Here is a 21,613-nt window from a genome sequence, read left to right on the forward strand (position 1 = left end):
AATGAACAGACATACAATGGGGCATCCCTTAGGAAAACAAGTCAGAAAAAGTCATTTAAACTATTTAGAAAGGTTATGTTTTGCTTCTAAATAACAAAAGAAGAACAAGGAAGTATGAAGTTTAAATTCTGTACAACACTCAACTTGTTAAAAACTATTTCCTTCTAATAAACTTTGATAAAAACTGGCCATTTCAGTAATGACATTTCCTTGTCATATCATATATACTTTGTTAATGAGCAAAAATCTTGAGAGAAAGTGTTGCTAGTTATTATACATTTTATGGTCCTCACTCACTATCATGTTCTGTTTCAATGGCCATCACCCTTACATGGCTGCCTTGAATCAACTGCTACAGACATAAACTGAGGTAGGTGTGGATCGGGAGAAAACTAAGCTCAGATTCTGTGATCGAGTCCTCCACAGCAGGAACTTCACTCTGATCTCTAGTAATGGCTATGCTTTTCCCAATTATGACAAATATTCTGGGGTTCCTAAGATCCGCTGGAGATCAGGGAATGAGGTCAAAACTATCCTTATGAGAGTACAAAGCAAGGTGCATCTTTCACTGTCTTCACAAATACACTGAAAGTCAAAAGCAATGGGTAAGGCTAATGTCACTTTATCAATGACACAGGCCTGTACCATGACTATGCACATTGCCCCTGGACTTGGGTATTTGACAGGTATTTTCTTGAAAATTGATGAAGGTGGTTCAGGGAAGATACCTGATGTATATGTTGGCAATAATAAACTTAAGAATCCAAACAAACATGAAAGTTTGCATCTATCTGAGTGAGTTTGACAGAATCCTGATAAAGTCTTTATATGAGATCATTAGTGATTTAGTGATTGTGGTGTATTGATTTTTTTTTTATAATGAAACAGGTCAACAAATGGAGATCTGCATGACTTAGTGAATTGATATTTTCTATACATGATGTTATAAATCATAATAGGTAAAAATTGCACTTTACGATTCAAGATAGTCCAGGAGATTTTAATGTAACAGAGAATGATGAGTTTATTAAAATGTAGATAATTTTGCAACTAACTTTTAAGAAACTACTATTCATCAAGCTCTGGAAATATATTAAAGAAGAGTATACATAACTGTGTTTTTTTAAAAAAAGGAATTTAAATATTCCTTTCTTTTCAAATCCATACATTTATGTGGCCAGATGTTTTTATATATTTAACCAAAGCTACATTATAATAGATTGAATCCAAAGCAGATATGAAAACCTATATTCTAATGAGTTATTCATTAAAAACAAGGAAGAGGCATTACAATTTCCCAAATATAAAACACCTCAATCTGCCCAACATTTGCTACAGTTTCAGAAAATACTCATTTTTAATGGGAAGATGTTATTTATGTTAACATATAATAGTTTTATTGTTTTTTAATGAATAGGTAATTTTTCAATTCTCAATTTTAATTGCTATTATGATAAATATTGTTAAATTAAACTCACATAAAGGAGTTTAATTTAAAGGAGAGTATTTTGGGGTTTTCAATAATTTTAAGAATAAAAGGGGTCCTGAGACCAGAGGTAGAAAATTGAAGCTTTATAAGGATTTTGCATCTCTATGAAATTTTTTTAAAAAGATAATATTTCATATCATTAATTTGTCACTTATTTTAACAACAATTTTTTTTTAAAAAAAGAAAGAAAATTATCATGCTTAAGCACAAGAAACATGGAAAACCTTTGAAAACTCCAAGGGATTTGAGAACCACCGAATGGAAATGCTCTATAAAAAAAAAAAATGTCTGGAAAAAGTCAAGAAAACCTATTACTTCCTTTGAGCCTGAGGGAAGTCATCCAAACTCTCAGGGTACTTTCTGTCTCTATAAGAAGCAAGCACCAAGTTCATTTCTGATTCTTTGATGCTAATAAATGAAATGTGTTGGATAATTGAAATGACCTCAAAGATATTCTTAATTGATCACAAGCTAGTTTATTAAGGTCATTACTTACTCCTCCTTTCAAGTCTATGTTTTTGTCTTTTATTTGCCAACAATGGTGGTAGAATTATGCATAGCTCAAGATTGCTATTTACTAAAATTTTCTAATACAGTTGGTAAATGTTTAGGCAGAAAATTATTAAAAATATGGAAATTTATATAGAAATAAAATTTAAGAAGGAGTAATCGTCACCTATTATTTTTATCTGTCCAGAATCCATTTCCTGTCTTTCTGGAATGGCTAGTTAATGGCTAGTTAATGGCTAGTTCTCCTTTGCAGAACAGTATCACTAGTCATCACAGTTCTTACAGTTCTATGGTAAGCGCTCACTTGGGCTCCAGTTCCAGACATGGTCACATGACACAGGTCTGTCCAATCAATACTTCTATCCCTTTAGTCTCACTGACTGGCTCAGGGGTGGCCATGTGGTCCAAGTCACTCCATGCTTTTGCTGGAGCTTTTGGGAAAGAGGTCTGTCTTTCATGAAGGTTTGCTAAACTCTCATAACTTACTAGCTGAATGACCTAGGATAATTTTCTTGATCTCTCAAAGCTTCAGTTTTTTCACAGGTAAAATGGGAGAAATACAGAAACCTGCTTCATGAGATTATTGTAGGCATTAAATAAACTAATAAAAGCAAAGATTTTACTGTGGCCATCAACACATAATATCTCAAGATATGTCTGCTCTGTTTTACTATTTAAAGGTAAATGTTTCCTTTCTTTTGCTTTTACATCCAAACTGCTTCATCAGAAGTGCACACCTGGCTCAGTTTCCAGAGCCTGCCTTGTGGTAGCCTGTCCCTCTCATGCTGCATTAGGTTCTCCAAAAGCTCCATGCCTTCTTACTGTAGGGTTTAATGCTGATGTTCCACGCTGCCTCCTGATCTTGATCCTTTCCTCCTCTACTCACCTGTATGCTCTTTGAGAACAGGGGCTGAGCCTATCTCTTTCCCCACCATATTTCCCCTGAGTAATGCGATAACTACTAATCCCTGAAAAGGACTGATTAAATATTTATTAAATGAACTATTTTTTAAAAAAGCTTTAAAGAATGAGGGAAATATAGAAGATGGATTATTTTCATAGTTCCCCATAGGTCAAGGGAAAAAAAAGAAAGAAAGAAATACATCAACTATTCTTCAAGTCAGTGTAACATTGGTGTTAGGGTGTGTAGTACCTGTGTTAGACAGAAGGTGGCAGTAAAAATATTATTATTTTATGTATTCTGGTGGGATTACAAAGCTCCCACACTCTGTAAATGCCTCACATAAATCAAACAGAACCTTCTGTTTTGCAATGACTTCTATGACTTTTCACAAAAACAGGAAGGGCATTCTTTGTGAGCATTGTCGGCTCAGTGTACTCACAGGGCATTTCCAATAAAAGTCAATGGATGCCAATAGGAGCAGTGTCAAAAAGGACCCTGCTTAGACAGAGTCCAGGGAGGAGCCAGATAAGTGTCCAGCAGCAAAAGACCCAAGTTTCCGATTTTACAGTCAAAATTCAGCCAGCAAGCACAGTGTCATCCTGATTCTCAAGCAGGACAGATTTTTACTAAGCAACAAGTAGAATAAAGGCACCTTCTGCATCCATCTGAATTGTCTATGTCTGATTATTTTCCTCCATAGAATCCAACAAAGCATGGATATTCAGAATGTCTCTAATGATAATGAAGTTATTAATCAAGTTATGATTTTTTTCTAGCAGGGTTCAGGGTATCTATGCTATATATGATATCATGTTCTATGCTGTATTTAATAGAAATCTAGTTTAAGGGAAATATATGTATGCAAATTTTGTCACTAGATAAGTAGATAGATACATGGCATATTGCATTAAGTAGTTAGCTGACTTTGCAAATCTGGTGGACTAATACTCTAGCTGAAAGCTCATAAGTGGCTGCACACTATGTGCACACACAGACGTGCACACACATGCACACACATCAGGTTTAATATCACCACATTCCTTGACATCAGACTGCTCACGTAACTAACCAATTGCCTTTTTAGAAAAAAAATAGGAATGAGAATATAAATGGATTAAGAAAAGTTTTATGAAAACACTAGGAAACAGACCAAAGGTCCTATTTTACTGAATTGAGGCAATAATGGCTCTTCCCTGTATAGCTTTGCTCAAATCATTGGCCAAAATAAGCTCCTAGAAGGCAGGGGTCATCTCTTCATCACCTCCTGGGAGGTGCTGTTCTCACAGGTGCACTGAACAAGACCTCACTGAGGAAAAGCACACAGAGCCAGATGCAGTAGTGCACATCTGTAATCCCAGCAGCTCAGGAGGCTGAGGCAGAAGGATATCAAATTCAAAGCTAGCCTCAGCAACAGCGAGGTGCTAAGCAACTCAATGAGACCCTGTCACAAAACAAAATACAAAATAGGACTGGGGATGTGGTTCAGTGGTTGAGTGCCCCTGAGTTCAATCCCTCATAACCCTCACCCAAAAAATAAAGAAAAGAAAAGCATACAGAATGCTGGTTTTTGACCACCAGAACTACATGAAGAACAAGGTTGCTCATTAATTCTTGATGCACTAATACACTCAGTTATAAGTACCTTTCAATGAGTTATGCAAACAGAAATTCCATGGGCTGAAGAGCAAGAAAACATCCTTCTTGGGATTTATAAGACATTATTTGGGACAGCAAATTTATCTTCATAATTCTGTTTCCCTTGGTTTAGGAGGATAATAAATTAGCTGGCTCTGTATATATGATCACATAAACCCTGGGTTTACAATCCATAAATAGTTTTCTGTCATGTTTAGCTAAGACGCAAATCACAGAGGCAGGCTTTTGGCTTCTCCTCTGCCCTCCATATTCCCTCCATTGTGTCCATCCTCACGTTGCAGGGTCATGCGCCTCTCCTGTCCTCTGATTGATTGCTTTTCCTCCTACTTTGCCTTGACATTTTAGTCTCCAGGTCCTTGAATGCCAGGTAACACACTCTAAAGGAAAGGCTGTGCCACTTTCCTCGGTGGCCTTTGTCGAAGATTGTTAACTACATTTTTATTTTTGCCATTAATGTCTATTTCCCCCACTGGCACATACTCCTTGCTTGATAATTTTATATTGCATACAATAGGAGAATGAATGAGTGAATTCAGGTGCATGGTGGTGGAAAAAAGGAAACCCAATGTAAGTAACTCCAAGGAGGAGAGCTGTACAAAGGATCAGAAATCTGAAGCCCATTCCTTGGTTTGAAACTACTATTTACCAAAGAGTCTGGGGATTTACTTGATTTCTTTTGAGCCTCAATTTTTTTCACTGAAAAGATCAGACAATGAAAGCAGCCCATTAATGCACAGACTTTTGTGAAGTACAAATGACAGTACATAGAAAAGTATTTAAAAGATAATACATGATCTATACATGGAAGTTATTATTCTGAGTGAGTCACAAATAAGCTACAAAGGTGATCAACTTAAGTTCCCATAATCAGGTTCAATATAATTTGTAATATTCTTAGAGCCATTTTTGTAATTATGCCAGATTCTGTTTTCTTTAGTCTTTTATATTTAATTGTTCATTGGAACAAATGTTACATGAAATCATAGAACCATCTTATTCTTTTCTCTCCACAAATGAGTTCCATGTAGCTTTGGGGAGCTTGTTTTTGTTTGTTTGTTTGTTTGTTTTTAACCACCTTTTGAAGAAACCTTAGGCCAAATCTCAGGATCTTTCACTTTGATAACTGAAAATCGTTCAGTTTCCACAACTTAGAAAAAGTGCTACAGAGTCATAATTCAAATGCCCAGTTACTTAGAGTGATAACATTTCAAGCCCTGTTTCAAGGAAATGCTTCTCCCTTGCCACAAAGGACCCTTTTTTTGCCTCATGTCCTTTTCCATATTCCTGTGCCCTCAATTAGGTTCTACAGTGTCTACTCTCACCAGCAGAACAGGAGGGAGGAAGGGGGAGGGTCAGGAAAAGTTGTTGAGGGGGCGTGGCATGAGATGACATCTCTCCCTCTCTCCAGCTATACCAGGCATTTGGCACTGAAAATCTCTTTTTGGAGCACTTTCAAGTGTGCCTGGAGGCCTCCCAGATGACTGGCCATCTCTTTCCTGGAGAACTATGGCAGTTTGTTGTGTCTTTCCTTGATTCTTGGGCATCCTGTAGGGTACCTTGAGTCTCTTCTTGGGAGTCTTAGCTGCAGGCAGCCCCACAATCTAGGCCCCCTGCATGGTTTCTCTACATGGCTGAATCCCATCCAGGGGAGACACATCTTACCCACATCTTTAAGCAACAATCAGTAGCTGCATGGTTACTTGCCCAGGAGTGTTCTGTTTTGTGGACGTAGGTCATTCACCTAAACTCTTGTGCATCCTCCCACCCCCAGCATTTTGTCCCCAAATTGCTAGAAAAATATTAAGCTTTCCAATGAGTTCCATTGAAGTGTATCTTACTTGATTTTTCACTAGAGTCATTTCTGTCCCTCCTGCATTAGGATGGAAATTTACCACATGTGTGCACACTCAGACAAACACACACACACACACACACACACACACACACACACACACACACACCCCTAAAGTCATTTCTAACATCTAGCTGTCTCTTTGCCTTTCACCACTTTCCTAGGCTCAAATGAGGGTTCAGTTAAGGACAACAATATTCATTTTATCTCCCTCCTTTGCAAGCTGTGCTTCTTTGGTCTGGTTTTTGGCTTGGAATGTGAGAGTAATTATCTTCTATTATTTTGTAATTAGGCTTTTGCATTTTATACTCTGTTTATTTACATTCAAATTCTATTAAGACACTCTCTGACCATTTAAAATGTTTCACTCACTCCCAGCTCTCCTTTTCTTGTTATTTCTCAAAGCTGTATGACCAGCATTAAGAGAAATACCAATAACACTGTCTCTGTTGAACACAAACTCCAGCCAGCAGAAGTCACCATTTTCCACAGAGAAATCAAAGTGAGGCCATTGGGGATATGACTTATACAACTCTCCACAGACTCTCCAAATGAGAAATCTTTATGTGTTTACTAGTAGAATTCAGAAAGGGAGAGTTAAACTCTAGAGTGAGAAAACAGTGAGCAGAACCAAGCAGCAAGATCTCGCAAATGTTCCCCAAGGAAGTAACCAAACACCCAATTAGAACTGGAAAGCAGAGCAGATGTGGAGAACTGGCTTCCGGTGCATGAGCCCACAGTATAGAATGGCAGCCTTGAGGGTCGTAGGCACCGAAGCCCACAGCTGCCTGGGGCTGAAGGGAAGCCAAGCAGGAAGTTAGTCAACATCCTACAGCGAAGTCCAAATTACAGCGAACACCCAAACTCTACCAGACTGGTTTGCTCTTCTGTTGCATAATAAAAGTGGATATAATGGAGAACCCACAGTCCTGATCATTGCGCAGGACCCAAGCTGTGAAAATGCAGTGGTTAAACACAATCCTTTGAAAAGTCAGATGGTGAAAGCAAAGGTGGGAGGGTGCTTTTTCATTTTTTGCTTTAATTTTTTGTCATTGAGCATGCTGTACTTATCCATTATTATCCTGTATTGTCATATAATAATAACAAAGAATGTTCAGTTAGGGGAAGATAGCAAGGTTCAAAGAGACCCTGGCAATTATCTACTGTCCCTTCGTATTCAAACCCTGTGGCTGAATATTCCTTAGTTTCACTAAGGAGACTCTGGGTCACCTGTCCATTTTCTGCTCTTTTCTGGACTCACTTGCACATTTGCAGTCCGCTGTGAGGCAGGTGGATGGTTCTGCTGTTCCACGCTGTGCTTTCTCCCACGTTCACAAGTTGACTAGTTGAAAGTCAGAGACCCTGGGCTTCCTGCATAGGTATCCCATCCTCCACAGACTAGCTCTGGTTTGTTCTCCCATGGTGATGGCAGGGTCAGAAAAGAGCATATGGACGCATGCATTTCTCTTGAGGCTGAGGCTCAGACTTCATGCACAGTTACCTCCATTTTATTCTATTGGTGAACACAAGACAAAAGTCCAAACCAGATATGATGGATGGGAAATTGACCTTTCTTGATAAGGAGCTATAAAAGCACATCGCCAGGGGCCTGAATACAGGGAAAAGGGAATAACTAGGACCATTATTGTGGCCACAGCATCCCAACAAAGGCAGTCCACATGAAGAAAAAGAAAAAAAGAAAAGAGGAATAATTTGGAAATCATGTAGACATATTAAAATATTTAATATTAGGGTCCAAAGTAAAATATATTATTTTCATCTCCACTTCTGTGAGCTGCAAGAAATCCCCTATCCCCTCTTATTGTCCTGGCTCCTACTTGTCATACTAGTTTCAGATCATATTCTCCAGAAATCCTCTTGGAATTATCTTACCTTGAGCCAGAGAAAAAAATTGTGTGATTATGCTGGTTTGTTTTTAACACCCTACACTTTCTCCAGTAGCATTTAGAAAAATCTATTATTTTCTTCATTCTCCACTTATTATGGTTTATGTGTATGGCAATGCAAGAAGGTTTGGAGGTGAAATGATTGGGTTATGAGAACCTTAACTCAATCAGTAAGTTAACGCCCTGATAAGAATGAACTGGGTCCTATCTGAAGGCCAGTCGAGTGTGGATGGAGGAGGTAGGTCATTGGGGTGTGCCTTTGGAGGATATATTTTGTATGTGGTGAGTGGAGTCTCTCTCTCTGCTTCCTGGTGCCATATTTCCAGTTGCTTTCCTCAGTCACGCCTTTCCACTGTGATGCCTTGCCTTACCTTGGGCCCAGAGCTATGGAGTCGGCCATCTATGGATTGAGACTTCTGAAACCATGAACCCCCAAAATTGTTTTTGTCCTAAAATTGTTCTTGTCGGGCCTTTTGGTCATAGCAGTGGAAAAGCTGACTAAAACAGAAGTTGGTCCCAAGAAGGGAAGTCGTTTCTGTGACTAACCCGATTATGTGGTTTAGAAGCTTTCGGAGCTTTCTGTAATTTGTGGGATGAATTTTGGAAAGTTTAGCGATATAAGCTGGGAAAGTTTTAGACTGTTATAATCAGAGCTGAATGGGTGATACTGGTGGAGTTCAGTAGACCAGTAGGACTGTGCACAGTAAAGACAGGGCTCATGAGATTTCAGAGGAGAAGGAGGACTCCACTGGAAATTAGACTGGAAGCCATTCCTGTTATGTTCTAGCTAAGAAGTTGTCTGCATTTTGCCTGGGTCCTAAGACTTTCTGTGAGGCTGAATTTAAAGGTGATGGACTTCTTAGTCTGGTGGAAGAAATTTCTAGGCAGCATCATATTCAGGTGCTGGCATGGGTACTGCTGAAGGCTTTTAGCCAAGTTTACTGTGATAATTAGGAGCAGAAAGCAAAGCAGAAAAAATTGTAAACACTTGCAGTTTGGCCAAAGTAAGGAATGTGTGGTTGTTAAAGACATTATAGTCACAAAAGAAATGTTTAAGACTTCCCAGAAACACTAGGAAAGATCTTGAGGGCATCTCAGGAACTGGCAAGATCATACCCATCTCAGGCTCAAGGGTATAAAAGTAAAAAATTATTTAAGAGACCAGTGGGGCACTATACCTGCACAGGGGGACTTAGGAAGTTGTTTAACCATGCTCAGCCACACAGGCACTCAGAGACTGCTGCAACCATCCATGGTCCCTGGAGCTTTGACACTGCCCAAGATGGTGGCAGAACTTGGCATCAACCACATGGAATGGAAATGCTTGGATACATGTAAGTGGCCTTCGAGTTTTTATAGGGAATCATAATGAAATGTTGCCTTGAGTCTCAGAGTATTCTTTGGATGTGTACTCTGGGACAATTCTTGAATTCTTAAGTGTGAGGATTCATAAAGATGGACTAACTGAATTTTTGCATTGTGAGACAAGCATGAGCTTTGGGGGCCCAGGGACAGAATATCATTATTTAGATATTAGGTGATCTCACCTGTGAGACAATGCAAGAAAGTTTAGAGATGAAATGATTGGGTTATGAGAACCTTAACCTAATTGGTGAATTAATCCCCCAACAGGTATTAACTGAGTGGTAACCTAAGGCATGCACGGTGTGGCTGAAGGTAGGTCATTGGGGTGCCTTTTGAATATATATTTTGTATCTGGCAAGTGGAGTCTTTCTCTTGCTTCCTGGTTCCATGTTACCAGCTGCTTTCTTCAATCATACCCTTCCGCCATTATGTCCTGCCTTACCTTGGGTCCAGAGCCATCTCTGAACTGAGACCTCTGACACCATGAGCCCCCGAATAAACTTTTCCTCCTAAAATTGTTCTTATCAGACCTTTTTATCTTGGCAAAGAAAAAAAAAACACTGCTGGAGTATGAGTCCTGGGTTCATCATATGTCTGCCCTTCCCCTAGCACCTAGCATCATACCCCTCCATGATATTGAATAGATGTTAAAGTCTTTTATTAGAAAATAAACAAAAACAGAATTGATGATCAAATGTTAAGTTGGATATTTATTCAACTTGATGTGTAAATTTATGAATATCAATATTTTCTCATGATTCCTACCTCCTTGCTTGCATTGTCTTAAATCACATTAGTTACCACCCAGCAAAACAGAGGCATGTAAGATTAATATTACTTTTTTGATAACTGTATATGATATAGCAATTAAGTCTTAAGGATTGCCTCTGGTCATTTCTCTAAATTTCATTTATAAATGTGTTCTCAAGAGAATCCAAAAATGGTCATCAAACTGACCTATACTCTTTCTAAGAAAATGCACAATTAAGTAAATCACAGGCTGTTGCGCTAACAGTAGTCCCACAGCCAGTGTAACTACATACATATAGTTCAAGAAAAACTTGTATCATATTTGCCATGTGCTAAACTCTCCAGAGGAAATATTCATTCTTAGTCCTAGGGGGATATAATAAAAAGACCTTTCCTGCAAAATTAAATGGGAACAGAATCAACTTGGTCTGCTAGCTATTTTAAACTGGCTTTATATAAGGCATTTTCATGCTTTTTAAAAAATGTAATCCTCATAATGACCTACAAGGTGAGATTTTCTTTATCTTAACAGAATTTGGGTGCCAGAAGAGTTATGCAATTTCCGTAAGCCATTACCACCAAAATATTAATTTATTAATAATGTTGCCAAACATCTTTTAGTTACACTTAAAAACAAAATGAAACAAAACAGAGTGGCACATTCCTATAATCCCAGGAGGTCAGGAGGCTGAGGAAGGAGCATCACAAGTTCAAATCTAGCCTCAGCAATTTAACGAGGCCTAAAGCAAATTGCAAGACACTGTCTCAAAATATAAAATAAAATTGACTGGGGACGTGGCTCAGTGGTTAATTGCCTCTGGGTTCAGTCCCCAGTACCAAAAAAAAAAAAAGAAGGAAAGAAAGAAAAAGAAAACTATATACATTGCTGCACAGTCCCCAGAACCACTGCCTTGTTGTGAGCTGCTCACCTGCTTTTCAATTCTCTGTGCTTGAGCCTATTTGTGGATATAGCAGGCTGGCTCGTGAATGTCTTGAAATATTGCTTCAGGAAGTTTATCAGTAAATATATGCAATCATTGTGGTGTCATCAAGTATAGTAAATGTGTTTCCAAAGTTTCAAGAAAAAAGCATCTTTCTTAGAAATCAATGGATAAAAGTTTAGTGCTCAAAGACTGGAATCTGGGATTCCTTCTAGTACTACCCATTTCTGAATCTCAACTTTCTGTTGGTTGTATTAAGTGGTTCCCATTCTTCCAGTTCTTCAGGGTCTCTAGTTACAGGCCTTTGAATAATACTCTAACATCTTCCTAATTTCCCCAATCTTCAAAATGGTGATTTGAATAAGAATTAGACAGGCAAATGTCTTAAGAACAGTTTAGGGTGTATGAATTGCTACGTTGAAGCCAGGTTTTCACTGTCTCCCTCTAAAACCAAAATACTTCAGGGCTCCTTTTCCTCACCATTCTTGCTACTTATTTATTTTAGTGCTCTCACTTCTGCTCAGTTCAAGGCCCAGCTCAAATGCCACTTCTTATAAGAAACTCTTCTTCATTCCTTCATCATCCCAGACCCATGGTTTTCACTACTTTGCTGCAGAGATATTTGTAAATGTAACAGGAATCATAGGAATAACTAGTATTTATTGAAAAGTCATTGGGTTGCAGTGCATGTTTTTATCTCACTTAACTCTTGCCTTAAATGAGTGAGGTATTGTTATCATCCATCTTTCACAAATCAAGTTCAGAGAGATGAAGAGACATGCCCAATATCATCACCAATGAAAACAGTCAGGATTTAAATCCAGATTTGCTGGTTGGTCAGTCTCAGCACTAAACCACCATATTATACAGAGTTGCATTTATAATTAGTATAAAATATGGTATACAAGAAATGTCATGTTACTTTCTTTATATAAAAGTAGATTTGTATCTGTTTTTCATTTCTCTGAATTTGTGGGCAAACAGCTCTGCTTGAACATAAAAGGCAGAATCATATATGGCCATAGAAAATGCTTTCCCATACAGTGGGTTTTGAAAAGGCCCAGAACCATATTCTGCAGAATGGAATTTACCATGGGGTCCTTCTGGTCTTCAGCTCATGATGGTTATCACAAGGGAGTCTGTTGTCCAGGCTCAGTCTCCTGAAGTACAGGATTCTATATGTTGGAAGTTGAAACCATGAAGCACAAAGTCCAGCCTGAGTATAAGCCCCTTGTATTTTCTCTCCCCTTCAGAGGTCTTGGCATCTTGCCAGTTTTTTATGAGGAACTAGGCTGCTGGTCCTCATTATTCATAGAATTCTAGATGTCTGTTCCTCTTCTAGAGTAAAGAAACTATCCCTCCCTGCCTGACCATCAAAGGATTCATGACTGTCTTTTCCCCATTCCTACACCAGCATGGCTTTATCAAATGTCCTGAGCTCCTGAAAAAAATTAAATGGAAGAGAGCAAGGTGTCCACTGGCACCTGCTTCTTCTTCTGGAACCAAGACTCTTCAATGCAGGGTTGAATCCATGCCTCCAACTAATGATCACGCTTGATTTTGCAAACCAGAATGTGTAAACTGGCAGTCTTCACATCTTACCCAAAAAGAAAGAAGTGAATCATTTACATTTTCTGAAAATTGAGCTATACTTAAAAATTGGAAGATTTCACACAATAGCAATTGAATCTGGAAACCTGGGATTAGCATTTCACCTGGGCAGCACAGTTCTGTGTCCTTAACACCCTGTGCTCTCCAGGTATCCTGCATTCCATCCCTCAGTCCCAAGGTTCACCAGCTTGCAATGGCTTTTCCTTGAAGTAGAGAAAGTGGTTTTTATATTCTCACTTCCACCAAATGTGAGAAGACATACTTTACATTAAAAGTGTTTCAAGTTTCAGAAAAAAAAATGGTAAGTCATTTTCTTTTGTGAGAGTTATATCCATTTCTATGTGCTTCCTGTGAGAGAAAAGCAGGCCTGCTTTGACCAGGGGCACCTCTCTCTCCACCTGCTGAAGGGCGTGTCTGTCCTACAGACATCTCAGCTGGCACCAAGACCTGCTCACCACAGCAGAAGCACACAAGGGTGGGCCCAGAGAAGCTGACATTCATTCAAAGTCTTTAGTCTTCCAACTTTTTGGATTTTCATTCTTGCTTTGATTTAAATGTTACAATATTAGCTCTGTATGCGTTTGTGTATGTGTGTGCACGCGCATGAATGTGTGTGCACATTTCATGAGCACTCCCATGCTCTTCCACCCTGGGTTCACCTTCTTCATTCCACATGGGAAGTTCTCTGTTACTCAGCTGATAATAATGATTTTTTAGAAGATTTGATGAAATCCCGGTATAAGGCTTAATGTCTCCTATTAAGCCCAGTATCATTTTTCAAGTCTGCATTATATTTTTGTTCTTAGAATAATTTTAAATATATAGTAGACAGAAGATAATAATAAAAACAATACATTTAATTACAATCTAGTTAAAGTACGTACAGTAGTCCTAAGCCATAAGGAAGCAGAGTAAGACCTCTGAGTGGCAGAGATTGTATTTTATGTAGTTGATGGTGCTGTGTGTGACTATGAATATATGTCCCCCAGAAACCATAACAGAGCTGGATACAAGCTGCTTGGAAACTGCTTGTTAATTGATTCAGTGATTGAAATCTGAGTTTTTGTAAATGCCATATTTACTTAAATAATTTCCCCACTTTTTCCCATTATTTTTACAAGCATTTGGGTCCCAGTTTCCCATTGTCTTCAAGAATCACCCTCTGGGGAATCTCTGATTTACTAAACAACAGTAACTTTAATAAAGTGCAGCAGCAACCAGCGGCAATGTTAATTAGAATTGAGATCTCCTGACATGTTTGCTTTACTTCAGCAATCCTTCAATCCTCACAAGAGTCGTTACAACACCATTTCAAGTGGCTAAACTACTTTTGGTAAAGCAACGGTCTGTGACCGGTAGAAGTTTGTATGTGTATGTATGTGAGTGGTGGTGGGGGGAGGGAGAGGGAGAGGGAGAGGGAGAGGGGGAGAGAGAGAGAGAGAGAGAGAGAGAGAGAGAGAGAGAGAGAGAGAGAGAGAAAAGTTGAAAAAAAGGAGAGAGGAGTTCACATGTGGAATCTTCCTTCCTCTCTGTGTTGGGTGTGGTGTTGACACCTATGTAGCTGAGGCAGAAGGTGACAGATTACTGTTCTGGTGTTTCTTGTAGGGAATGAGTCTTTCAGTGGCCCCAGTGACCCAGAGATAATAAAGAAGAAGTGTGAAGAAGAAGGAAAAACAGTTCTTATTCTCCTCTGTTTCACAATAGCAAGTCCAAAATGCCATCTTCACCTACAAAGACAAGTTAACTTCAGACTCTCTATTTTATATATTCTCACTAGAGGAATTTTGGCATTTATTAGGACAGAATTGGCACACTTTTCATTCTTTCTCTTCAAAACAATTAAAACTAACAACACAATAAATGTTTCTTCCCTTTTCTCCATTTCTTCCTCAAAAGTGGTAGAAGGATCAACTAGAGAACCAAGTAATGGCAAAGATCATTGAGTAGCTCTTTCAAGACACTCTGACTTGCAGTGACATTAAATATGTGACCACATTGCCTCAACATTTGGAATCTTTTAGGAATCCAACAACTTGATAACACATTTTTAACAATAACATTTTCTTCCTCCACCTTTATTTGTCTCATAATCTAAAATGGGGAACATGAGGGACTGATGATATTTTTGTTATTTCTTCTGGTCAGTAGACAATTTATTGCTCTATAAACAGAGCTAAAGACTCAGAAGAGCAGACTTTAGATGCTGTAAACCAAAACAGAAGCTTCAGGGGTTAGAGGCAGAAGAAAGAAAAACTATAGTATAATTGTTTACACTCTGAATTTCTTTGAAGATTCATGTCAAAGTGTTAGAGACACTAAAGGTTTATATTTACCAATTTTTATGCAACTTATTAAGTGTTCAGTAAGGGTTTCATTACAGATTAGGTCTGTAATGCAACATTGACTTCCATGGTTATCATACCTTTGAGATTGAATTGAGCCACACCATTGGCTTTCCTGGGCTTTCAAATGTGGCAGATCATAGGATTTTTAAGCCTACCTAATTATGTGAGCAACTCCTCATGTAAGTGTGTCATTTCAGTTTATCCCCCAGATTCTTCTGCTTTTGCACACATGTGAAATGTTTGGATTTCCCAGGATAACCAGATTAATTTCTTTCTCATTTCAGTTTTCTTCTCTTCTAATTTGGGCTTTTCCAGTTTACTTTCTAATCACTACAAAGTTCTTTAGTTCCACAACTGAGCCACACCTCATCTCCCTGACTTCAGTCTTATGATTCCAATTGTCTTCTCAATTATATGTCCAGAGCATGTCCAGCTGTATTCATGGTCAAAATTTAAGTTCCGACATTCCCTCCTAAACCTTGCTCCATGTTTCATATGGACTATCCTTGCCTCCGTAAATGGCCTCCCTATCACCCACATTTAAAGCCTTGGAGTGCTCATTGAGTCTTCTATGATACAAACCAAATTGAATTATTAATATTAATTATCACCTTTTAAATGTCCTTTACATAATGGTCAAAACCTAATAATGATGTGTCAGATACTGTCCATTGCTTATGGCCTTTATGCCTGCAAATACACTGTTGTTATTTATAGATATCAGATAGAATCTTCTTGATTTAGAGGGGGAAAGGATTTGAATAAGCCCAGGAAGTCCCATCCCTTTCACTAAGTGGTTGGTCCCAGAAGCATGTTTCCAATTTCTGATCAATTAGATGAAAGGGACAGAGTCTGCTGGGGCATCGTGCCCAAAAACGTGTGTTCAGCTGAGATCATGAAAACAAGATTCAAGGGTAGCAGAAGAGGAGACTGAGAAAATAGAGCAGAGACAGTTCCTGGGTCCTTGATGATATCTTGACCCACTGCAGAAGAGCTGCACAGCTGACCTACAAACTTGATGCAAAGGGAGCCAACAAAGGCCATTATTGTAAAAGATCCTGATAGCTTGTGCTATGTAGCTGAAAGCATTTCTAATTAATATGCAAGGCCCTTCAGGAACATTGCACATACATTTGTATTTTCTTCAATCGACCTTCCCCTGTCCCTCACAATAAACACACTTGGTTCCATTAATTCACTCTCTCTACTTATCTGGGATATCCATCTTTTGCTCTTGGAAATCAGCACTCTCGTTTTTAAACCTTTGGACTCAGATTGGGATTTGCAACATTGACTTCCATGGATATCATACCTTTGAGATCAAATTGAACCACACCCATTGGCTTTCCTGGGCTTTCAACTTACAGGTGGCAGATCACAGGACTTTTAAGCCTACCTAATTATGTGAGCCAACTCCTCATAATAAATCTCTTTCTGTATACCTATAAATATCTTATTGGTTCTTTTTCTCTGAGTACTCTAAAACACATTACATTGTAATTTTCTATTTGTCTTTCTTGCACCAGACCTTGAACACCCAATACAAGAATATTTTATTCATCATTGAATCTTCATACCCTTAAATAGTAGCTGTTGCATTGTCGGCACTCAGGTAATACTTCTGTTTTTCCTAAAATATATCTGTGGTCACAATATATTAAGTTATTCACATATTTTAAATAGAACTGGCATAAATTTAGACAATTCTTTAAAAAATAATAATAAGCCCCAAACTAATAATAAGGCTCAGTCAATAAGTGACATCAATCATTTTAGATGGTGATAAAAATCATTTGTGCCCTCTTTCTTTTTGACAAGATATGCAAATATCTTCTTCTCATCCATCTATAGCAATCTATACTTTACTATAAAATGTCTTTTAAAATTTCTGCTAAAGGCACAAGTCTCTTATCAGATTTGAACATAGGCTGTGATTTTAGTTTTCCACATGATAACATGCTTTGATACCACCATCAAAACTGAGTTGGATTTTTGAGGCTGTAGGAGATATTACTGGGAATGTTTTCAGCAGTGTCACACACCAAGGATCATTTATCCTGCTAAAATTTTAACATATGCATGAGTGTCAGAGAGACCATAGGCTAAATTCATGTAAATTGCTTTCTAAGGTGAGTATCAAAGTTGAAAAAAAAATTAAAGGATTGATCTTTTCTTTAGGGCCCTAACACTCTGAAGGAATACAGACCTGAAAACTACAGAAGGCTCCTTGATTATTTGCAGTTCATTTCAATTGTCAGCTCTCTGTGAGAACAGCATGTGCATTAATCAGTTCAAAGCAGACATATGGTGCTGTTAAAAATTGATGTATAATAATATTGATCTATTAACCATGCAAAATTGCATTGCATACTATTAATTTCAAGATGTGAAATTTAGCGGCATATTAGATTAAAAATTTCTCTTTTGACTTAGATTTGAAGACTAGGTGCAATGCCCAGTTACTTTCTCAGCTCACCACTTCAGATACCTCAGAATATCTACTCTTTCTACTGCTTTTAATCATCTTCATCCCATTGCTATCTTCAGTTTTATCTTGTTCAAATTTTACCAGTTGCCTAAAATATTTTTTAAGCAAAGGAAGCATAAATACTAAACCAAACTTTTTAAATTAAAATCCACTTTACTGGAGGCCTCTAGAGGTGTTTGAAGAAATTTAGCACAAAACTTTTCAAGCTGTCAGGCTGCTGCTTCCCAGGGCTCCAGTGGCACTATTTACTTATCTATCATCTCTGTGAAAAGAAGGACCCTGGAGTGGTACAACACACTGTGTACTCCTTCATATGAAGGCCTACACTCTCTGAGTGTAGACAGATGTTTCTGTGGTGATGTTTCTCTAAGTAGTATTTGCATGAGAGCAGAATTTCTAGAAATATAAAGAATTACCATCGTGAAAATCATAATCCTACTTACCTGAGCTGTGGTTTCCTGCCAACAAGGTGGGGCTCACAGAGCACCTTCCCATCCTACTGGTGACCACAGGTGGTCCTGGTGTTCCATCCCATTCCTGAGCTTTGATAGGCTCTCTGGAGGATGATGACCCATGGTGCCCTCTCTCTTTGCTTTCCAACTTGGGCAGTGGCTCTGTGCTATGACTTCGGACTTTCAGCTCCTCTGTGGATTCTGTGTATTAACAAAAATACCTTCAATTAAACAGAAGCCAAATCTTTCCTAAATTTCTTTTAAGAAATTAAAAAGTTGTTTTCTAAAACACTTCCAATATGTTGTAGAGAACTTATACTTGTGTTGGAAACTATAATATTTAAATGTAATAGGGACACAGATCCCATGAGATCTTTTTCTCAGGTGAATAGGTCAATATCACCAGAGGGAGTATGGTTTTTTCTTTGTAAAATGAAACTCAAGTCTCCTTTAATAACTCTTCCCTTGGGCTCATCTTTAAGGACATTTCTTAAAGAACAATTTACGTCTATTATTGACTTTCTCATCTTTCATTTACTTTACTACCCTCTGTGACCTAAATCAGCCCAACCACTCCACAAAACCTATTTTCTCTAAGATCACCTAGCACATTCTAGTTAATGAATTTAAAAAAACATTTTCAGTCAGTGAGAATTTCTCCATCACTCATCGATGTGCATGTTTGATTCTTTTGCTTTCACTGATACTTCCTCTTCCAGCGTTTGGTTATCTATGTCTAACACCCTTTTTGTAGAAATCAATACAAAATACTTTCTCTTCCTCCACACATCCCTGATACATTAGTTTTTCAAAGGTACAAGCTTAGCCACAGTCCTTCTCATGCTCTCTACACTCTTTCCCATGATTTTATTCCGTGGGGCTCAGCTAACAATCATCTGAACGTTAGTGATCATTGATAGTTTATCAGAAGCCTGGACAAATCTTCTTAGATTTCAGTTCATTTATCCAACTACCTGTTGAGTAAGTCCATCCAGATCTGCTGTGGATAACACAAATGCAACATTTCAGACACTAAACAGATAACATTTCTCCTTAACCTAATAGTCCCTCCTGTCCAGCTAACCATCTGTTCTAAGTTTTTATCTCCCGTTCTTTAATTGCTACTGTCCAAACCCATCAGCAGAACATTGTGCAGATTTTATTTCTGAATGTCTTGTTTCCCCTTCTCTTCTACTTTGTATCATATCTACCTCAACTGCTCCTGTTCAAGCTCTAATCATCTCCTTTGAATTATTGCAACTTGACTCTGTCTTTGATTCCTCCAAGTACAAGCTCCTTATACTGCCAAAGTCATCTATTTAAAATGCAAATCTAAGCCTTTGAGAAGCCTCCAGTTTCCACAGGGTACTGACTAAGCTCCTTACTATGGCCCACAAGAATCTTGCCAACTTGCTCCTCCTTTCCTAACTTTGTCACTCTCTATTGATCACTGTTACTCAATCAACATTACTAAAATGGCTATAGCTTCTTCTTCCTTCTCTACCTCCAAGAAATACATGCTGTCTTCTACAACTACTTACAACCTTTCCTGCTTGAATATATATAAAATTTGTCTGTGCTCAGTAACTACTTAATGGGTTACTCAATTTAAGTGTTTTCTTGAAGCTCACTACCCCCACCTGGTTATGGTCATCTGTTCATGGACCTTGTCTTACATACCTCTGTATCTATCTGCTCTCCTCAAAAGGCTATAGAGTTCTTGGATGCTAGTTTTCACTTTCCTAGCACCTAGCATTCTTTTCAATAGATATTTCATTTAAGTAATTCATTTATTTAATAGGTTTCTCAACTCCTTAGGCATTGTTCTGATATGTGTAGGAAACACAGTATTTCCACTGGAACAAGATCATCGAGTGATAATAAATGTATTAAAGGGGCATGCAGCTGATAATATTTTCAAAATCTGATTATCACAAGTTGTAAAATTCAAGTTTTGAGTTTAATTCAAAAAAATGAATTTCTGAGAAAAACCAAAGTGAATAACTCAAGGCCACAGAAATGATTCAAAGCACCCATATTCTATTGTTTCTACTTTTAGGTTCAAATACTCATCAACTTTCAGCAGGGTGACAGCACAAATGTCACACTTTGGTCCCATCATCTGAATCAGTAGGAAAAACAGTAGTTGTGCTATACTGAGCAGCTGTGATCAGGAATCTCAGAGGCCTCTGCTCTGCAGCCCTGCCTGGTGACCCCAGTGATGTAACATCTGGTTTCTCCTCCAGGAGCCTCATTTTCAGAAGTACAAAATGGGATGATGCCAGCCCTGCCTAACTTCTTTGATTTTATTTGAATAATTTAACAATATTCTACATTTTAAGGCATTTTGGAACCTAAAAAGTTACACACAAATAAAAGTAATGTTCATTTAAATAAACAATAACCCTGCTCCTTTATGAATTTAATTTTTCTACATTTAAACTATATAATCATTAAGAAAAGGTATGTACAAATGGAAAGTTCCCAGATCACATATAAAAATAGAACTCTAATCCATTATCTGTAATAACCTGCCCAGGAAGCCAATCTCTGCAGTAAAAGCCAGACTGGTAGAAAGTTAGACCACTCTATCTAGCTACTAATCCAGAAAAGCCAAACAGTAGCCCATGTAACAATTGGCCTCAACTGGTCAAGACTAGAGATATGGTTTGGATATGAATTGTCTCCCAAAGACTCCTTTGTTGAATGAGATGTTCAGAGATTAGGCTTTTAGGAAATGATTGGATCATGAGGACTCTAACTTCATTAGTGGATTAATCCACTTGATGAATTAATAATTTGAATGGACTACTGATATTAGGGGACAGACAGAAGAGGATGGTGGGAACGTGAGGTTAAGAGAATAATTCCAAAATATTGTCTCACCATGATGACCCCCACATCATACTTTCTTTGCCATACAGCAATTTACCTGAAGCCCTGCCTGGCTTAAGTAGGCAGGATATGTCACAAACCTCAGCAAGCTACCTGTTATCTGCAAGGGAATGCAGGCATGAAATAACAACAATAAGAAAAACACAAGTTATTCTGAAGGGAAAGACTCTTGTGATCCTTTTCACTGACCATATTCCAGAAGACAAGGATAATTCATTCTAACCATAGAATATGTAAGAAGGTATGGTGAAGAATTCAATAAGAACTGCTCAGCATGGGCCAAGGGAACCTAGAATTGTCATAGCAATAGGTACTTGAAAATCTGATACCATCTTGCTGTCAGTCAAAAGTCAAGAGGTGGACCTGGGCAGGACTCTCTGGAAGTTTCTCTGGGATCCCCAATAAAACTACAGTGCAGAAGAGGTACACTGTTCCTCTCCTCTCTGAC

At 38.2% G+C, this 21,613-nt stretch overlaps 1 protein-coding gene across 2 annotated transcripts in view; it reads right to left on the bottom strand.

Moving 5' to 3' along the window:
• The window catches only part of Nyap2 (neuronal tyrosine-phosphorylated phosphoinositide-3-kinase adaptor 2), a 235,852-nt gene that overhangs the window by 42,641 nt on the left and 171,598 nt on the right, over positions 1-21,613 (bottom strand). For both annotated transcript variants that reach the window (XM_076866495.2, XM_077110287.1), the window contains one exon: positions 18,262-18,471. In XM_076866495.2, the coding sequence (XP_076722610.1) occupies positions 18,262-18,471 (210 nt within the window). The remainder of the gene's footprint in view (positions 1-18,261; positions 18,472-21,613) is intronic.

Source organism: Callospermophilus lateralis, chromosome 9 (genome assembly GCF_048772815.1).
Source record: "Callospermophilus lateralis isolate mCalLat2 chromosome 9, mCalLat2.hap1, whole genome shotgun sequence".
Taxonomy (NCBI): Eukaryota; Metazoa; Chordata; class Mammalia; order Rodentia; family Sciuridae; genus Callospermophilus; species Callospermophilus lateralis.